This window comes from Monodon monoceros, unplaced genomic scaffold, assembly GCF_005190385.1.
Source record: "Monodon monoceros isolate NGI ecotype Baffin Bay Population unplaced genomic scaffold, NGI_Narwhal_1 Super_Scaffold_21, whole genome shotgun sequence".
Taxonomy (NCBI): domain Eukaryota; kingdom Metazoa; phylum Chordata; class Mammalia; order Artiodactyla; family Monodontidae; genus Monodon; species Monodon monoceros.
Genome location: NW_021703778.1, coordinates 129,407,626 through 129,427,527, shown reverse-complemented (window position 1 = coordinate 129,427,527; position 19,902 = coordinate 129,407,626). Strand labels below are relative to the sequence as shown.

The following is a 19,902-nucleotide window of genomic DNA, read 5'->3' as shown; positions in this document are numbered from 1 at the left end:
TGTGTGTGTGTGTGTGTGTGTGTGGTGGAATATTACTCAGCCATAAAAAGGAATGAACTACTGCCATTTGCAGCAACATGGATGGACCTAGAGAATATTATGCTTAGTTAAATAAGTCAGACAAAGACATATGCTATATATCATCTGTATGTGAAATCTAAAAAGTAATACAAATGAATGCCTATGCAAAATAGAATCAGACTCAACAGATACAGAAAACAAACTTGTGGTTACCAAAGGGAAGTGGGGAGGGTCAAATTAGGGGTATGAGATTAGCAGATACAATCTACTATATTTAAAATATCGATAGATAAGCAACAAGGATATACTGTACAGCACAGGGAAGTATACCCATTATCTTGTAATAACCTATAATGGAATATAATCCGCAAAAATACTGAATCACTATGCTGTACACCTAAAACACAATATTGCAAATTAACTATACTTCAAAAAAAATTAAATGATAAACATTATCTTCAGTGCAGTGCCTACCTCTGGAAAGGGAGGGAAATGGGATCAGGGAGAGGTATACAAGATGCTTCATCTGTATCAACTGTTTTGTTCCTTTTATTTAAAAAAAAAAAAACTCGAGCAAATATGACAAAATGTTAATATTTGATATTGAGTGGGGTACACGGGTTTTTTTCTATTATTTTTTCATGATTTTGTGTATCTGAAATATTCATGATTATAAGAACTGAAAGACAGCAAAATCCCCACATATCAAAATTTGTGGGATGCAAATAAGTCCAGAGGAAAACTTACAGCCTCTGAAAGGAATTAGAAAATAAGAAAAACTGAAAATAAATGAATTAACATTTAAAGACAAGAAGTGGGCAAAGTGCAACAAAATAAATGCAAAGAAAGTAAAAAGACAAAATGATAAGACCACATATGAATTAAACATAAAACAAAATACAACAAGAAAGCGCTGATAGAACTGCCTAGTATAATTTTAAAAACTGTTGCAAAAAAACAATATGCTAGACCAGTAGCCATCAAATTTTTCTTCTCAGAACTCCTTTACACTTTTAAAAGCTCTTCGGTTACTTCTATTAATATTCAATGTAATAGAAGTTAAAGCCAAGAAAAATTATAAACGCTCATTTTAAAGTTTATTTTAAAATCATAACAGGTTCTTGTGAAATATAACTTCATTTTCCAAAACAAACAAACCAAAAAGATGTAGTGAGAAGACTGGCATTGCTTTATATGTTTGCAAATTTCTTTAACATATGGCTCAATAGAAGACAACTGTTTCTACATTCAATCTGTTGTGACAGGTAGTTTTGGTTGAAGTATACGAAGAAAATATGGCCCCATGCAGATATGTCACTGGAAAACAGAGAAGTAGCCATTTCAGGTAATTGTTGATATTCTTTGACACAGCAAAACTCAACACATGGCAATTTCTTAAAGATTAATCATGATGTAGAGTCTGAAACCCTATCAATGAACATTTTGTACTCTGTTACATTAAAATCCATTAGTTTGTCTTGTTCTTTGAATGAATCTTTTACCCAAGCCTGATTTTATAACATTGTGTATTGGTCATTTGGAAAATATTGGTTCACTGAGTTATGCAGATCTTCCAAACGTTGACACATTTCATTATATATACCAAAAAAGCACATTCATTATTACCACTACTGATCTCATCAGAAAAGACATTCTTAAGTGAATCCAATATTGTCTTTACTGGGAGTGAATAGTGGTGAAAATACAGTAACTACTAACACAGTTTGGAACCACTGCTTTGATCCTTGTTGAAGCACCAGTAATTTTACCTACTTGTTTTAACACCATCAGCGAAAAAGGCAAATAACATCTTAGTATTATCAAAGTACTTTTGACCTTTTGGAGTTCTAGAAAGGACTCCGGTGATGCCCAGAGCACTGCAGACCACACTTCTGAGAACCACTGAGGTTGAAGATCCCTTGGAAAGTACAGTCAAGAGAAAATGAGAAGGTACAATATCAGGAATAGGTTTAATAAAAAAAAGTAATTTTTTAAATTATTTAAATTATATACATAATTACACACACATACATATATATATATGTGAACATATATATACGAATGAGCCAATAAGAGAAGCAAGCCAGAAGGCTTAAGTTGGAGGACTGAACCCTAGTTCCTCCAGTCAGTAGCTGTGAGACCTTAATTGTCCCCCCGTGCCTCAATTTCCTTATTTATAAAATGGAGATGTTGATAAAAGCACCCCTTCAATAAATTCTGGTGAGGATTAAATGAGTTAACGCAAGTAAAGCGCTTTAAAAATGTCTGGCATGTGGTAGGTTGTATAAGTGACTATGTGTTAACTATCATAATAGAATTCCACCAATGAATATGAAATTGCCCAATTTCTGAGGAAAACACAAATGACAAAAACTGAGTCAAGAAGAAAGAGAAAAATCTATCAATCAGTTGGTAGAACAGCCTGGATTTGGCCTCATTTTCCCAAGCACGGTCTTTGTGCAGCACCTCCTTCTTCTCTTAAGCACAACCTGAGCAGATCCCACAGCTGTCCTGTAACTGCAGCTAATCCAAGTCCAGGTCAGTGTCACTGGCCTTAGTGGCAGCAACAGGGAGGAGACTGTTCTTTAACTCCTCCTTTGCCCTCCCTTCTCTGGGGACCCAGATGATGAATGGGGTCAAAGGACAAACATCTCTACTCAACCGAGGGTATAAATGCAGCCCCCTTCTGGTGATCACTGTTCCTCCTGTACACGCCATCTAGGGCAGGTCTCACAAGTGGCAGATGCCCATATATGATTCGTCCTGGGATGCAAGACATGTGAAAATCTGGTCCTGGCTCTAACCCTCTATGGGCAATACAGGTGCTGCCCTGTGGCAGCTGGGGTGAACACTTACAAGGTGCTCAAGCCTTACACAGTGTCACTGACCTGCCAGAAATGTACTAATTTTACTACGCCAAACTGAAGGGTATAGCCTGCTTCTCAGGTATCCCACCACTCCTCCCTTCCACATCTCTCCGTTCTTTCTAGGGATCACGATGTCTGCTCTCAACTACAGTTGAGTGGAAAGGCCCCATGGTAGACACATGGCTGAAACAGCAAGGAGGCCCCCATATGGCACAGCAGGTACTTTAATACTCAGTGGCATAAGGGTCATTCTCCCTCCCTGTAGTCACTCCCCAAACTGAGAAATATTCTCAGGGCTTGCTTCCTGCCTCAATTGGCTGTTAACAGTGGCAAGAGGGGCCACTAGAGACTGAGGACACAGATGACCTCTCTTTTGATGCTCCCACCCTCTCCCAGCGATCTGCCTATAGGACACTGGGGAAGGGTAGACAGCTGGGGATGGATGAGACAAGTAGGCTAGTTTAGCCTTCCATCATTCAGGGTAACTAAGGAACTGGGGATACTTAACCTAGAGGGGAATGGACTTCAGAGAACATGGGCTATCTTGGCATATTTGAAGAATAACTGAATGGGAGTATGGTACGCTTTTCCTATGTGATTCTGGAGTAAGGAAGTAGGACAAACTGATGTAACAGGAACACAACTTTCAATACAGTAACTTAATAACCATTAACAATTACAATTGTACCTAATTGTGAACTTCCCGCCACTTCAGAGGCAAAAAGATGAACACATATTTGGTTGGGATGTTGAGGGAGGGAACAGAAATTAATCAGAGATTAAGACTGAGTCCTCAAAATCTCTTGCAATTTTTTTTTAAATTCAAACATATAAGGAGGTTGAAAAATAATACAGTTACACAGTTCTTCTGAGCAAGAAAAGCAAGAAGGACTTCCCTGGTGGTGCAGTGGTTGGGAGTCTGCTTGCCAATGCAGGGGACACTGGTTCGAGCCCTGCTCCGGGAAGATCTCACATGCAGTGGAGCAACTCCGTGTGCCACAGCTACTGAGCCTGTGCTCTGGAGACCGTGGGCCACAACTGCTGAGGCCCACATGCCTGGAGCCTGTGCTCCGCAACGAGAGAGGCCACTGCAGTGAGAAGCCCACGCACCATAATGAAGAGTAGCCCCCGCTCACTGCAACTGAGAAAGCCCGCGTGCAGCAACAAAGACCCAATGCAGCCAAAAATAAATAAATTAATTTATAAAAAAAAAATAGCAAGAAGAGGCTGTAAGATGGAAAGTGGGACTTGTTTGCTTTTTTCAGAAGGCAGAGACATGAGTACCTTTATAGGCAATGGCAAAGGAAAAAGAGACGACGATGATATGGCATCTGGCTGGCCTTCAGACCAATTTCCCAGTGGTTTGCTGAAAGCAGCCAAGGCCTGGGGTAGCCCAAATTCCCAGTCCAGTTACCAATGGCCATGAGCAGCTTCTTCAGTTTCTCTCTCTATACTTTAGAAATACTATTTGGTGCACGTGCTATATGGTGAAGGCACCACTTTAGATAATCCTCAAGGTATAAAAATGAATTTCGGGAATTCCCTGGTGGTGCGGAGGTTAGGACTTGGCACTTTCACTGCCAGGCCCGGGTTCGATCCCTGGTCAGGGAACTAAGATCCCACAAGCCATGCAGTGTGGCCAAAAAAATAAATAATAAAGATGTACTTCACCCATTCATTCATTTAAATACTTGAGCACAATTAAGTGTCAGGTACTTTCTCAGGGCTGGGGATAAAGCAAGGAACAAAAGAGATGGTTCCTGCCCTCCTGGAGCTTACTTTCTGGTAGGGAGGGGTATAGGGAATGACCAAGTATATACTGGAGGACTGTTAATGTTATAGACCAAGACAGGTAGGCGGATAGGGAGGCAGGGGGAATACTGGGTAGTCAAGACCCGATGAAAAAGGTGACATTTAAGCAGATTTCATGATGGTGAGCGAACCAGCCAAGACTGACACCCAAGAGAAGAGAGCTGTAGCGGAAAGAACAGAAAGTGGAAAGGCCCCATGGTAGAAGCATAGCTGAAACAGCAAGGAGGCCACCATATGGTATAGCAGGTACTTTAATACTCAGTGGCATAAGACTTTGTCAGTCGTTATTTAGCATCTGAGCACTCAGTGTTTTCAGCCAATTATTAAAAAAGAAAAAAAAGATAACATGTTATCAACATGTTCAAACAACAAAAAAGATAACATGTAAACTGTGTAAAAGTGTCTGATAAGAAGGAAACAAAAAAGTTAATCATTACTTAAAATAATAATAGTAATAGTAAAAATAAAGTAGAGCTCTTCTACCTGAAGCAGGGGTGGTAGGTCTGAAACCCTAAATACTTGCCCCATCCTTTCTGTAACCCACACTACCTTCAGGACAGTTTACCTTGCACAGAACCACAGAGAAGACCCAGAGCTCTAGTTAGAGAAGGTGTACAAGCAACAAACCTACCCTGTCTGAAGTTGCAATTAATGATTATGCCCTAAATTATGTTGATCTAAGCGCTAATGAAATCTGTTTAGCTCAACGAAAATCAAAACCAGTTTGAATAATAAGCATCCCTTTATTTGCTGACGTCATTACAAAACTGATTACATTAGCAACAAAAAGTGTTTTCTTGAGTTGAAGTCAGAGGCAGTTGCTCCCCAAAATATTAAGTAAAACAATGTACAACATCTGTATTAAAATGTTAAATTTTACATTGTCTTTACCACTTTTGATCTTCTGAACAATTTTATTGAGCAAAATAAGATACAAGATTACATGTTTATTTTATTTTCAGGAATGTAAAGGTCTAATTATTCAAACAGTTTTTATTATAAAACTAAACTCTGAAGGTGTCTACAGAGTTGGCTTTTTTTCTCTCTCTTTAAATCAGTAGTCTAACAAGGATTAGAAAAGACAAAACTCTGTTCAGTGTTTCTGACAAAGTAGAAAGGGTGAAAACATAAATAAGGCTTTAATTTGGCAAAATATAATACAATGCCTTCTGTTATCCTTGAATGAACAGTTTCCCAATTACTTCACTCTGTAAAAGATCAGAAAGAAAGAAATTCATTTTAAAACAAAGAAACAAAAGGCAATCAGAAGACATCTGTCAAATACCAAAAGTACATATGCCATTTGATCTAGCATGGCCTTTTCAACTAAGATCAGAACAATTAATACTGATGGTAATCAAAAATAAGAGAAAAATCTCAGGATTCAGAAGGAGCTTCTGAAGGTGGATTTTTAAATATGTGAACCAAAATCTCAGACCGAACTGAGAATAATACAGCGATTTAAAAATCCTATTTAGAAAACATTTAAGAGAACAACATTGGGAATCCATTTGTATCACTGTTCTACTCAACAGACTGTAAAGCTAATAAGGTGAGTGAGCAGCACTGGAAAGAAACTGAAATTTACAACTCTCCCCTGGCGAATAAATAATTTAAGCTTCAGACAGAGATTTTCTAAGGTCTTTTGAAGCTTTCCAAGTCAGATAAAATGACTAAAGAAATTAAACTTCAAAAGCCATTAAAGAGATTATTAGGACTTAACCATATGCAACATGTGAAGTCTGACTGGATCCTGGTTTGGAAAAAATAGCTAAAAAGATATTTCGGGTATAAGTGGGGACACAAATATGGGCTTTAAAATGGATGATATTAGAGCTACTGTTCTGGTCTTTTTGGATGTGACAGTGATACTATGGATTTGTAAGAGAATGTCTTTGTTCTTAAGAGATACATACTTAAGTGCTTAGGGGTAAAATGTCATATTATCTGAAAGTTACTTTCAAATGTGTTGACATCAACAAAATATGTATACACAAATAAAGAGATGAAGTAGCTGAAGGTTGTCAGTGTTATATATTATATATCCTTTCAACTTTTCATTAAGTGTGAAATTTTTCAAAATTAAAAAGTTGAGGGGAAAAGAAGCAATTAGAAAGTTAAAAAACAAAGTTATCACTGGCTATCATGTTCTCTAATTAAAACAAGATTAACAGTTAATCAGAAAGTCTACATAGCCCACTGGTACATTAAACTAAGAAGTGCTGTGTAAACACATTACACAAAATGAAAACCTGATCCATATGACAGTCAAGTGTAAAGTGTAGAAATAAAAGCTAGTTTTTGTCTGAAACATTAACTCTTACACTCCAATAGCACCAAAAAAGAACTTTTTCCTTTCAGAAACAAGAGAAAACTGTATCATGAAAGAATCTATTTGTTAAAGGGAGTAAGGAGGACACATATATACAAAACACATACACAAAATTTCACCTCAGTTTTTCCTGGATAACTTCAAGAGCCTCTCCAATTCAATACTGACAAACCAAATTACCAACTTTAGGAAAAAGCCAGAACTGAAGGAAGAAACTATAAGAAGCTGGCAATAAAGGATTACACAGAATGAGGAGAAAAGAAGGCTGTGACAAGGATCAGAGCACACAGTGCTTGAATTAGGGAGAAGAAAAGTGCAGATTAAGAGCACAGGGCCTAGGCCCAGACCACCTTAATTTAAATCCCAGCTCACCCAGTTACTAGCTGTGTGACTTTGGGCAACTTACAGAACTTCTTTGGGTCTGCTGTAAAATGGGAATAAAAGAATAAGTAATAATATTAATCACCATCACCATCATCCCTATCTATCTCCTGCACTGGGTTGTTGTGAAAATGTAAATGAATGACCATATGTTAGAAGCATGTTCGTTCTTAGAGGCACATTCATGAAGTGTCAGCTGTTAAAATCATCAGCCTCCTTCCACATGATTCCACAAACAGGTTCCAAGGTAAAGGACCCTGGGTGTTATAGTCTGAATGTTTGTGTCTCCCCCGTCCCCCGAAATTCCTATGTTGAGATTCTAACTCCCATGTAATGGTATTTGGAAGTGGGGCCTTTAGGAGATCCCACTGTCATGAATGGGATTAGTGCCCTTTTAAAAAGGACCCCAGAGAGCTCCCTTGCCCCTTTTGCCATGTGAGGACACAGAAAGAAAATGGCCATCTTTAAACCAGGAAGTGGGTCTCACCTGACAGAACCTACCGGTGCCTTGATCTTAGACTCCCCAGCCTCCAGAAATGTGAAAAATAAATGTCTGCTGCTTAAGCCACCCAGTGTATGGGGGCTCCGTTATAGCAGCCCAAACAGACTAAGACATGGGGTGATAAAGTTTTCTGATATAGTCGGACATACACTCGGGACACTTAGAAGCCAGGCAGATATGAAACACAAGAAAAAGTAGGTATCTGGAAACAAAAAAGTATACTACAAAATACTAGTGTTAACAATCCAAAGCTACAAAAATAATTACCTTAATTAAAAGGGGGACAGGCGGATGACAGCCTTCTGTTTGGGGAGGTGGCAGGGGTGGGGAGAGAAGGATAGCAGATGAGCAGGAAGACTTCCAGAAGAAAAGAAGGGTTAATGTTTTACAAATTAAGGGCGCAAGACAAATGCCCCTACAACTCAAAGAAAGGCTAAGTTCTGTGTATTAGGATTTCGAAAACTAAATTACTATACATCATCTCTCTCATTTTTGTCTTTTAAAAATAGCTTTTCTCTTACTGAAAATGTACAGCATTATCTTAAACAATTCATATGTACTTGTAGTATATACTAAAAAGAAGTAAGATTCCTGGTAGGAAGGTAAATTGGTGCAGCCACTATGGAAAACAGTATGGAGGTTCTTCAAAAAAACTAAAAATAGAACTACCATATGCCAATCCCACTCCTGGTCATACAGCTGAAGAAAACTCTAATTAAAAACAATACATGCACCCCAATGTTCACAGAGGCACTATTTACAAGAGCCAAGACATGGAAACAACCTAAGCGTCCATCAACAAGAAGACGTAGTATATACATACAATGGAATATTACTTGGCCATAAAATAGAATGAAATAATGCCATTTGCAGCAACATGGATGCAACTAGAGATTATCATACTAAGTGAAGTCAGAAAGAGAAAGACAAATACCATATGATATCACTTATATGTGGAATCTAAAATATAACACAAATGAACTTATTTACAAAGCAGAAACAGACTCACAGACATAGAAAATAAACATGGCTATCAAAGGGGAAAGGGGGCTGGGGGAGGGATAAACTGGGAGTTTGAGATTAGCAGATACAAACTACTATATATAAAACAAGATAAACAACAAGGTTCTACTGTATAGCACAGGGAACCTTATTCAATAAGGTTCAATATTCAACACATTGAATATTCAATATCTTATAATAAACTATATGGAAAAGAATATGAAAAAGAATATATATATATGTATATATATAACTAAATCACTTTGCTGTACACCAGAAACTAAAACAACATTGTAAATTAACTATGCTTTAATTTAAAAAAAAAAACAAGATTCTTGACATCAGACATTAACCTATAAATTCTGATGATTAAGAAATCTGTATTTCCAATTTAATTATCTGGTAGTAATTTTAAAAGAGCTGACAAGAGGGAGAATACACTGAGCAAAAATGATGGCTGAAGTTAAAAACTTGAGGGTAACACAAACATTTAAAGGGCATAAAGAAGAGCTGTGGGAACCAAGAGATCCCTAAGGAGGGGTTATCACTGTCAGTGCTGGCTAGAACCTATGCAAGGAGAGTTCTCAAGTGCTGGTGGACCTCTAGCTTCATACAATCCATCTATCTTTCATGATACACTGCTGACCACTCAACCGCCCTTTCACTTGCCAAATTTGAAATTAAGTTCATCAGCTAACAAAAGAATGCTGAGTTATCTATCACTTAGGTGAGCTGCCTGCTAAACAACAGTTCAGTTTCAGCTGTGTTGCCAAGGTATATGTATTTCTTTTAACAAATTACACACTACATTTTTATAAATTAGGAAGAAAAAAGTCTGGAAAAATAAAAGTGTTACTACCAATGATCAGTGTAAGTCTCAAATTTAATATGATTAAGGCAAATGTGGAAACAGGCAAGCAAAAATGGTTCAGACCACATGTTTGAGAAGAAAAAGAAAATACTGAAGAACACTTTTGAGATGCTGGAGAGATACTACTGACAAGGTCTAAAGGCAAAGGGTAACAGGCCATCTTATAATTTTTTAGGTTCTCAGAAGCAAAACCCTTCCCTTAGAAAACAGAGGCCTAAGGACTGACCTCACCGTATTTAGAATAATTCACAACTATTTTCAGTATCTTATATGCAAAAGATGATCCTGTATTAGCTCTAGCAATTAGGAAATCATTAATGAATTACCTCAGCAAAAATGGTTTCAACGGAATGGCAGAAAGAGAAGCCATTCTAGAGGAGATGGAGTAGTTAGTAGCATGAGACTGTGAGAATAGTTTCTTCTTTTAAGAATCTTTGTTAAACAGTGAAGTAAAAAAATTAGGGTGGTAATCTAAAGAAAGTGCAAAGTTAAAATAATATATTTGAGCATTTTTCAAGACTGAACAAAAGCAGTGAGTGGAGAGGACTGAAGATGTGGACTTCAGGACTGAAGCAGGACTGAAGATGTGGGAAGGAAAGTTGCCCTAGGAAGCAGGAAACGAGGTTATTTTCTAATTTGGGGAAGAGTGGTCAGGTGGCAGAAATTTAACTCTAGGCAACTGAGAGGTCAGCTTACCAAGGATAAAAGATTAAGGTATAATTCTTTTTGCTGACAGGTTATGAGTTGGGTTTATTTGAAAAGTCTTCTTAGAGGTAACTCACCTGAAATAGCATTTTAAAGGAGAGTGTATGCTAAGACAGGCCAGAGGACAATCATTCTACAGAAGTGAGACAGAATGCCCCTGTGATCAAGATGGAGGTCCATACCAACTTTTCCAGAGCACCTAACCTATCCTGAGGCCTTTGTATAACCTAAGAGTCTTAAGTTTGGGTTCTGAAAGGGACAATTAAGTGATGAGTTGCCCCCTGGCATTGCACAGGCCACCCTACTCATGTCCAGGACACCACGATTATTATAGAACAAACAGCTTCAAAAGAAGAATATCTAAAGTATTCAGTGCGTATCAGAACACCCTAATTACCCAAGGCATTGTGACTTAAGTCATTCTTGAAACAGGTAAAACCCAGGAATCAAATCAATCAACATGCATTTCCAGGTAATATGGTCAATAAAATTTTATAGCTTGGTTTATCTTCAGTTAAGACTCTCACTTCAGGAGTTAAAAAATGGATTTCTTTGATTACCCACAGCAAACTTAAATAAAATCCAGCTTCCAATGTAAAGAAACTGTGATGACTTGATTTTCAGTTCAGCATCTTACCTCAGTAAAAACATTATAGTCACTTTATTTTACCAAGTCATTAAAAAAAAAAAGAAATCACACAGATATTTTACCAGAACTAAGATCAGGATAAACTAAAGAAACAGTTGCAGACATTATGGCAATGAACAAAACCTAGGTAAACAAGTTATGAGTCTGTTCTGTAAAAAAGTCAAAAGAGGCAAAGAAAAAGGGTTTTTACATGAAAACACTAATTGGAAAAGATATGTTCACTGCAGCATTATTCACAATAGTCAAGATATGGAAACAACCTAAGTGTCCACCAATGAATGAATGGATAGAGAAGATGTGGTATGTATGTGTATGTACATACACACACACACACACACACACACACACACACACAGTGAACTACTTGGCCATAAAAAAAAAGGAAATCCTGCCATTTGCAACAACATGGTTAGAACTTGGAGGTATTATGCTAAGTAAAATAAGTCAGATGGAGAAAGACAATATGATTTCACTCATATGTGGAATCTAAAACAAAACAAACAGACAAAACAAAAACAAACTCATAAAAGAGAACAGCTTAGTAGTTACCAGAGGGGAAGAGAGCTGGAGGGTGGACAAAATGGGAAAAGGAAGTCAACTGTATGGTTATAGATGGTAACTAGTCTTGTGGTGGTGATCACCTTGCAGTGTACACATGTATAATGCTATACTCATGAAAGTTACATATTAAAAAAAAAAAAAAAGATAAGGTATGTTTTTTTCTCCTCCAAGCTACAAGACCAAAAAATATGTACAAGATGGAAATAAAACTCCAAGAAAGCTATAAAGCTGTCATTTGGAGCTTCTGAGAGAGATAAAGAGGGAATATTTCCACTAGGGTAACAAGAGTTCCTATACTTAAAGTAAATACACACTATACATACATTTACACACACACTATGTCAATTATCTATAGACAGACAGTAATACTTCAGTTATTCTTACCTAATACCTGATAGTGTTCTTTCTCCTTTGTGAGCTGTTGGTTTACTGCCTGAAGTAACTGCTGTAACTGTGTTACAGTCTGATTTAGACTTACAGACATTGTCTCCTTCTCAGAAGACTCCTAAAAAGAAGACGGAAGAGATGAAAAACGCTGAGCACAAGAAAAAGGCATTTGCAACCAAAACCAAAAATAGTTTATTGCTGTTTTAAACAAAAACAAAAAAATCTGCAAGATGATATGAAAATTGACAATAAAAACCACATAGTGCAATAGGGTTTGCTACCTAGCATTGCAAATTAGTTTACATCAAAGAAAGTTATGTTATAAATGTTGTCACTAGGTTACAAAGGGAAAAATCTAGAATCGATGAATATCAGATATAAATCCATTTCTCCTTTCAGAAAAAAAATTGCAAGGAACCAAAGGAGAGTACACTCATAACAACAGAAAAATAACAGTTAACATATATTGAGCTCTTACTAAACTTGAAGCACTGTTTTAAGTGTTACCCACTATTCTAAGTGTTTTATATAGTAATTCATTTATTCCCTTCAACAATCCTACAAGATAGGTACTAATATCATTGCCTTTTACAGGTGGAGTAACTAAAGCACAGAGAGGATAAAAAGTTTCCCCTAAGTCAGTCACACAGCTACTGAATAGTAGAACCAGGATTCAACACAAGCAGCAGAGTCTACATTCTTAAGCAGTACACCATAACACTTTCCACCACAAACCTAAACATTAACATAATAATGTCTCACCCAAGCTAAAGTGAAAACAAACATTAATAAGAACACTGCATTTCAGATAAGATACCTCAAAGAAAAAACAACCTTGAGTTAAGAATGCAACATAACTGATAGAAGCACAATAAAAAGGCATTTTTTTTAGGCAGAAATGGATCCTGTACATTTTTTATTCTTCACATAATTTACAAGGTAATCAGCGCAGAGATTTGGAGCTAAAGAAAATGCATACCATTTCTGGGGAAACATCACTATTCTCAATAACAGTAGTGTCTCCAGCAGCTTTTACTATTTTTGACTGGATAAGATCCAGTGACTGTTGAGCCTGTGAGGAAAGCAATATGGAGCCTCTGAATAATACAACTGATAAATAAATATATACAAGAAAAAAAATGAGTGATTTTTTTACACTCATTATATTTTGTACAAAACTAAAGCTCTTCTCAAAATACAACAAAGCCAACCTGTTCCGTTTTTTCCCCCAAATCAAATAGCTTTCTCCCCCACCAGATTATAAAAACACATGCTCACCATTTTAAAAAGTTCAGACAATGCAGAAAATGTATAAAGAAATAAAAAGCAGAAATAACCACAGTGATATTTAGGTTAACATTAGTCTAGATCAGAGGTCAGCCAAATCTAGCCACACACAGCCTGTTTTTGTAGAGCTCACAAGCTAAGATTGGTTTTTACATTTTTAAAGAGTCGTGCTAGACAAAAAAACAAAGAGTATATGAAAGAAACTATAGGTGGCCCACAAATCCTAAAACAGTTTGTGAGTTTGCTGACTCCTAGTCTAGATCCCTCTTTAGTGCATATATGTCCTAACAGAAAATTGGTAGAAAATGTTCTATAAATGGGCTTTTAACATATATGCTGTTTGACGAAGCATTTTCTTTTTACATGTCAATAAATATTTATGTGCATTTCCAATTCAGAGTTGCACAGTATTTCTATTACATAGATATGGTGCAGTTCACTTTCAACTACTGTTGCCATTTTATGCCAAATAACAGGGCATATCCATATCTTTGAGCACCTGTTTAATATCCTTAAAGTACCTTCTGAGAAAATAAATTGCTAGGCTAAAACTGCAAGTTTTATATTTTGTCCAGTGATCAAACATTCACGTTATCAAAATATAAATCAGATTGCTCAATCCTGACAATGTATCATATATCTAAGTCAGAGCTCTGAAACTTTTTTTAATAATTCACATTCTTAATTTATTTTCATTCACAAAATAGCCCTTATAAATGCCATTTTATAGAAAATAAACTTGAGACTTGCAAAGAGCAAATAACTGCCCCATGGTCACACAGCTCAGAAGTGGTAGCAGTAGGATTCAAACCTAATGAAACTTTTTAAGTTCACATTTTATCTACTGGTGACAACATCAAAGTAATCTGAAGCAGCTCTAGATTCCTAGACTTTTGCATAACAATTATGATATAATCATACAGAACCAACAAATATTTCTTTCAACCTTTAAAAGAGTGGCAAATTTAATTGTTTTGCTAATGACTAGATCTGCTATAAACAATCTTAGCTCTAAAGCAGCTCTGATAAAAGCATTTATGAATTACACTATTAAAAATCTCAAAACAGGGGCTTCCCTGGTGGTGCAGTGTTTGGGAGTCCACCTGCCGATGCAGGGGACACAGGTTCGTGCCCCGGTCCGGGAAGATCCCACATGCCGCGGAGCGGCTGGGCCCGTGAGCCATGGCCGCGGAGCCTGCGCGTCCGGAGCCTGTGCTCCGCAACGGGAGAGGCCACGACAGTGAGAGGACTGCGTACCACAAAAAAAAAAAAAAAAATCTCAAAACAGAATTACAAATAACTTGTCAACCTAACGCAAAGAATAAAAAATGTAATCCTAAAAATCACCCATCTACATGTGAGATTAAGAAAAACATATTTCTACAAAGAAATAAAGGGACGAATTTCTGAAACATCAGAGGTCTATATATACTTCTTTCACATTCATGAAGATCAAAAGAAACATACTTTGTAAATGACTACATAAGCAAATCCCAATAAAAAATATATAGATGTAACCAATTTTAAGAGTCACATCAACTGAATTCAAAATTTAATCTACACTTTACAAAGCAATTAATTATATAAATATGATGAAATGAAGAAGCGAATTAAGAATGGAAAAACAAGCCAAAAAGTCTAGTTCCAAATATGTAACTGTATAACAAACAGCTTAAATTTATAAACAAATTAATGTAATGATATAAAAGAATGAATCCAGGGTTAGCAGTATGTCTGCTTAAGATTGAAGGTACAACATAAATATGATGATATGGCATCTTCAGAACAAGCAGTGTCTTACCTTATGCAAGTCACCAGCTACCTTCTGTCTTTCACTTTGTTCAGTTCTAAGTTTTGCAAGTGTTTCATTTAACTGCTTCTTTAACTGTAAAAATACAGGAACACCACAATTAATTCACATCCTTCTTTGATTCCTTCTTTGATTATGCTGAGACCTCTAGGACTGAAGAATGAATGAGAAAGAATGGGATCGCTAACAGTTATTATGCACAGTGGATTAGCCAATATGCTGCACCAGATGTACAGAAAAGCTAAGAAGTGGAGGCTCCAATCTGTAAAGCTAAACATAAGAAAAGCTACGAAACCAACTAGAGTTGAGAGTAGAAAACTGCAAATGTAAAAACAAAACCATCAAATTCCAGTAGATTATTTTTTTTAAAGCATTACTATTCACTATTCATAGGGCAGTTCATTCACATTTATTTCAAATTAAAAGGCAAGTCATAAGAAATTTTACTAGTTTTTAAATGTTTAAAGGCTTTCTTAACCTATATAGTTCAGTTAAGAAGACTCAATTGGTAATATTTTTTAAAAAAACATTGAACAGAAGATTACAAATCCAGTAAAATGAAATCTTCAAAAATTTAAATGTCACTCATCCTTTAAGATGTCACTAGAAAGATGAGTGCAAGACCACACTGGCCTAACTATACCAACAAGACATGTCTTAATATATACATCTCAACCAACTTGTTGAAACAGTTATAAAGCTCTATTAAACTCTAGAGCTAATACGTAATGATTGTTCTCTTAGTAACTATTCTGATTACATAAGAATGAGGGAAATGGACTCACTGACAAAAGATAACTTTTTCTTATTAAACTCATCAAGTTAATTATGTCTCTCACCCACAGGCACAGCATTCCAAACAGTTCTGGAAACCCAAAAGGGGGAAATATAAGACACTGACATTTCAAACATGTAGAGAGAATTAGTGCAGGACATTCCATTTGGAAATTTTATTTTGGGAACTCTATTTATCCCAAATGCTTCAGTTCTTGCTCCTTTACTTAACTCTGATTTCACACATCAGAGAGGTTATTCCTTTGGCCCAGGAACACACAATGTATAAGCAAACAAAATTATTTTAATATATCTTAAAATGTGGCAACAGTTACCCTCAGCAAAAAGCAAACAGGAAGATTAAAATGAAGACTGCAAACTCAAGGCAAAAAAATTTTAAATATCACTCAAAATGACCTCTTGACAGAAGTAAAGGGTCAAAATGTACAAGGAGAGCATCAGACTGAATGGAGACTCAACCATAATCCTGTGGGTTTGATGCTGCACTGGAGTCACCCACCAAGCATCAAAGTTAAAAGTAAAATCTCCAACAACTGTAGGTGGAAGTGGGTTTTTAAAAAACACATTACAGGGGCTTCCCTGGTGGCGCAGTGGTTAAGAGTCCGCCTGCCGATGCAGGGGACACGTGTTCATGCCCCGGCCCGGGAGGATCCCACATGCCGCGGAGCGGCTGGACCCGTGAGCCATGGCCACTTAGCCTGCGCGTCCGGAGCCTGTGCTCCGCAACGGGAGAGGCCACAACAGTGAGAGGCCCACGTACCACACACACAAAAAAAAAACACAACCATATTACAGGATAAGCATATCACTTAAAGCTGTTGCATATCACAGTACCAATCTGTGCAATGTATAGCAAACGTATGCATAAAACCTTAATTGAATCATTCCCACACTGCAGTGGGAATGATTCAATTAAGGTAAAATAAAGGTAAATTTTATTTCAAAAATAGAAAGGGGCGTGTGTGTGTGTGTGTGTGTGTCGGGGTGCGGACTCTGTGTACATTTCATAGAGCTCTACTCTGAAAATTGATTCCCATAAATCACTGCTGTAACACTGCTTAACATGAATGAGTTAAGAAATTTTCTTTGGTACATACAGCAGTACTAAAAAGAAAATCCCAAACTTGGCAGCGTTAACTTATAGTAAGGAGAAAACTGTCTTACTGCAATTGTACTAGAGTTCATTCAAGTACTTTTTTTTTTTTGCGGTATGCGGGCCTCTCACTGTTGCGGCCTCTCCTGTCGCGGAGCACAGGCTCCGGACACGCAGGCTCAGCGACCATGGCTCACGGGCCCAGCCGCTCCGCGGCATGTGGGATCTTCCCGGACCGGGGCACGAACCCATGTCCCCTGCATCAGCAGGCGGACTCTCAACCACTGCACCACCAGGGAAGCCCCATTCAAGTACTTTTTAAAAATCTAATCATATTCTTAATTTTTAAAAGTCACAGACAGACATAATGATTACTGTTTCAAACATACAATAAGATAGTCATGTTTATTTAAAAAACAAGCCTGTCTCAATCAGTGTAAATTTTCAGAAAATTTAAGAATGGGAATACAGGGTACTCTGTCTTTATACAACATTTAACTAACTTTGAGTCTGTAGTTTTCGGATTATTATGCTCTGAATGATAAGATGATGATAAAGAATTCCACAAGCTTTTTGTTATCTATAATGTGTAGAAAGGCCAGTTAAAATAAGAAGCTACATTGGATTGTTGCCCTTGAACGAAGAATATGTATCTTCCACCTTCAATAATCTCCTTCCAGGTTAGAAAATAAGAGGCTCAGTTAACTATGGTAACTCTGAGAAGAGAGTCTGCAACTCAGCCAATCTTTGTCTGTTTGTTTCATTTCTTTATTCACTGAAAATAATGCTGTTGAAGAAATTTGGTTTGATAAAACATAGAAAATTCTGAAAAAGGGTTGCAAGCCAAACATGCCATTGTTAGGAGCTAAGAAAAGAAGGATCATCTTAGGAATCAAGAAAAGACAGACCATCTTGAGTCATCAGAATATGAAGATTATCTTAAACTTATAAAAATGCCAAGCTAAAGGTGTTAGCAAGGAGAAGTCTGGATGGTTTCTCCACATGTCAACACAAGTGTTTTCAGAGCCTACTTGATACCCCGTGGAGAACAAGCTTCTTACCAAATTTAGCTCTTCATTCTGTCTTACTGCTTCAGAATATGAATCATCAAGTTTTTTCTGCAATTCAGTCAACAGATCTTTCAGCTGCAATGAAGTTTAGAGTTTAAGATTGATTTCCTTATGATACCCCATGTTTGTATGCTACTTGGAAGCTCTGCCAGAAACAACTTACACTGAAATATTTTATCACTGTTATAAATTTAACTTAAATTGAGAAGGTTGAAAAAAATTCTATCATAAGTACCTCTCTGACTTCCGTAACATAGGTAGATCGTTCCATTTCTGCCTTCTCTAGCTCCATTTCCAAATGCTCTCGTTCTCTTCTCAGCTAGCAGTGCAACAAAGAAGGAAAAGTTAAGCGCCATATTTAAGAGGCTTCCCTACAATGAAAAGTTATGACACTTATGAATATAAAACTATACCATCTGAAACACTACTCAAGATATTCTTAAAGGCGTAACAACCACATCATAAGACAAAAGAAATCTTAAAACACAGCTTGTAAGACAATCCTTAATGCTAAAAAATGAGTCCATAGGTTACAAGTCAAATGGTGAGATAACATACATTTTCAATATCTTTATTTTCTCTTCTTAATCGCTCTAGCTCTTGCTCCGAAGATGTGAATGACAATTGCATCTGAAATGTGAAATAATTACATGACCAAGTTAAACCACCAAGGATACAGAGGCTTTTCTATCTTGTAGAATTTTAATCAATTAGACACTTCAGAGGTTTTTTTTCATGTATCTCACTTAAAGCCATAACTGAATTTTAAAAGATCTTAAAAATTAGAGTGTCACATTTAACTTGATTTAAACTGTGGTCAAAACCTACCCCATTTGCATGGTATTATATTAGGTCCAGTTAATTGTTAATTAACTGTAATTAACAATAATCAGCTGTACTTAATCCCCAAATGCATTAATATAGAATACCATCAGCAACCCCAGATTCTGCATAGGTCAGCCCAGGAAAACAAGTGAGCAAGAGATGGCACTCTTTATTTACCACACCCAAGTACTACTACGCCATTCTATATGAGCATCCAAGATACCAGATTTTGGTATCTGTGGAGACTCCTGGAACTAATTCCTTGATGGATATGGAGGGACAACTGTAAACAAAGAAAAACTAAGACTACAAAATAATATTCAAGTCCCGTGAACAGAAGAAGGACTTACTTTTTCTTGAATACTATATCATGAGTCACATATCTGTGTTTTAAAACTTATTGTGAACACCAAATTCTTTCCCTTATGTTATCACATTGTGGTTCTTTAACTTCCAAAGCACTCGGCACTCTGTATCATTACTCTTTAGTCGTACCCTAAACCAGTGAGTCTCAAGCGTCTGTGGGCAGAATCATTCGGGGGGCTCTTTAAAACACAGACTGCTAACCCCACAGCTTCACATTCAGTAAGCCTTGGGGGGGCCCAAACAATGTGCCCACGTGATGCTGACGCTGCTCGTCCAGGGCCCACACTGTGAGAACCACTACTCTAAGCTTTTTTTTTTTTAAATCGTTCACACATCCCTTTTATTTTTTTTCCCCTAGGCTCTTTGTGTTTTAAATACCTGTTTAATAGTCTTTTGTGATTCATCGACCTTAACTTTCCATTTATTCTCTTCTTGCTCCACACTTCTCTGTAGTTTCTGTAAAATTCCTTCCTATAAACAAAAGTATAGTTGTTCTGAAAAATTCATGTTCTAATACCAAGATAAACTATTTAAGCAACTAAGTAATGTTAATAATTATTTTAAAA

The 19,902-nt window shown here is 36.9% G+C and overlaps 1 protein-coding gene across 7 annotated transcripts in view; it reads right to left on the bottom strand.

The window, feature by feature from the left end:
* Window positions 1-5,421: 5,421 nt before the first annotated feature.
* Window positions 5,422-19,902, bottom strand: part of KTN1 (kinectin 1) — a 118,378-nt gene continuing 103,897 nt past the window's right edge. For 3 of the 7 annotated variants that reach the window (XM_029237036.1, XM_029237040.1, XM_029237038.1), the window contains exons 37-44: window positions 19,715-19,807; window positions 18,704-18,775; window positions 18,381-18,464; window positions 18,137-18,220; window positions 15,179-15,262; window positions 13,070-13,162; window positions 12,088-12,208; window positions 5,424-5,908 (exon numbers count right to left, since the gene is read on the bottom strand). In XM_029237036.1, the coding sequence (XP_029092869.1) occupies window positions 5,904-5,908; window positions 12,088-12,208; window positions 13,070-13,162; window positions 15,179-15,262; window positions 18,137-18,220; window positions 18,381-18,464; window positions 18,704-18,775; window positions 19,715-19,807 (636 nt within the window). In that variant the 3' untranslated portion in view covers window positions 5,424-5,903. Of the gene's footprint in view, window positions 5,909-12,087; window positions 12,209-13,069; window positions 13,163-15,178; window positions 15,263-18,136; window positions 18,221-18,380; window positions 18,465-18,703; window positions 18,776-19,714; window positions 19,808-19,902 lie in introns of all 7 variants that reach the window. The other 4 variants (XM_029237037.1, XM_029237042.1, XM_029237039.1 and 1 more) reach the window with 4 other exon arrangements.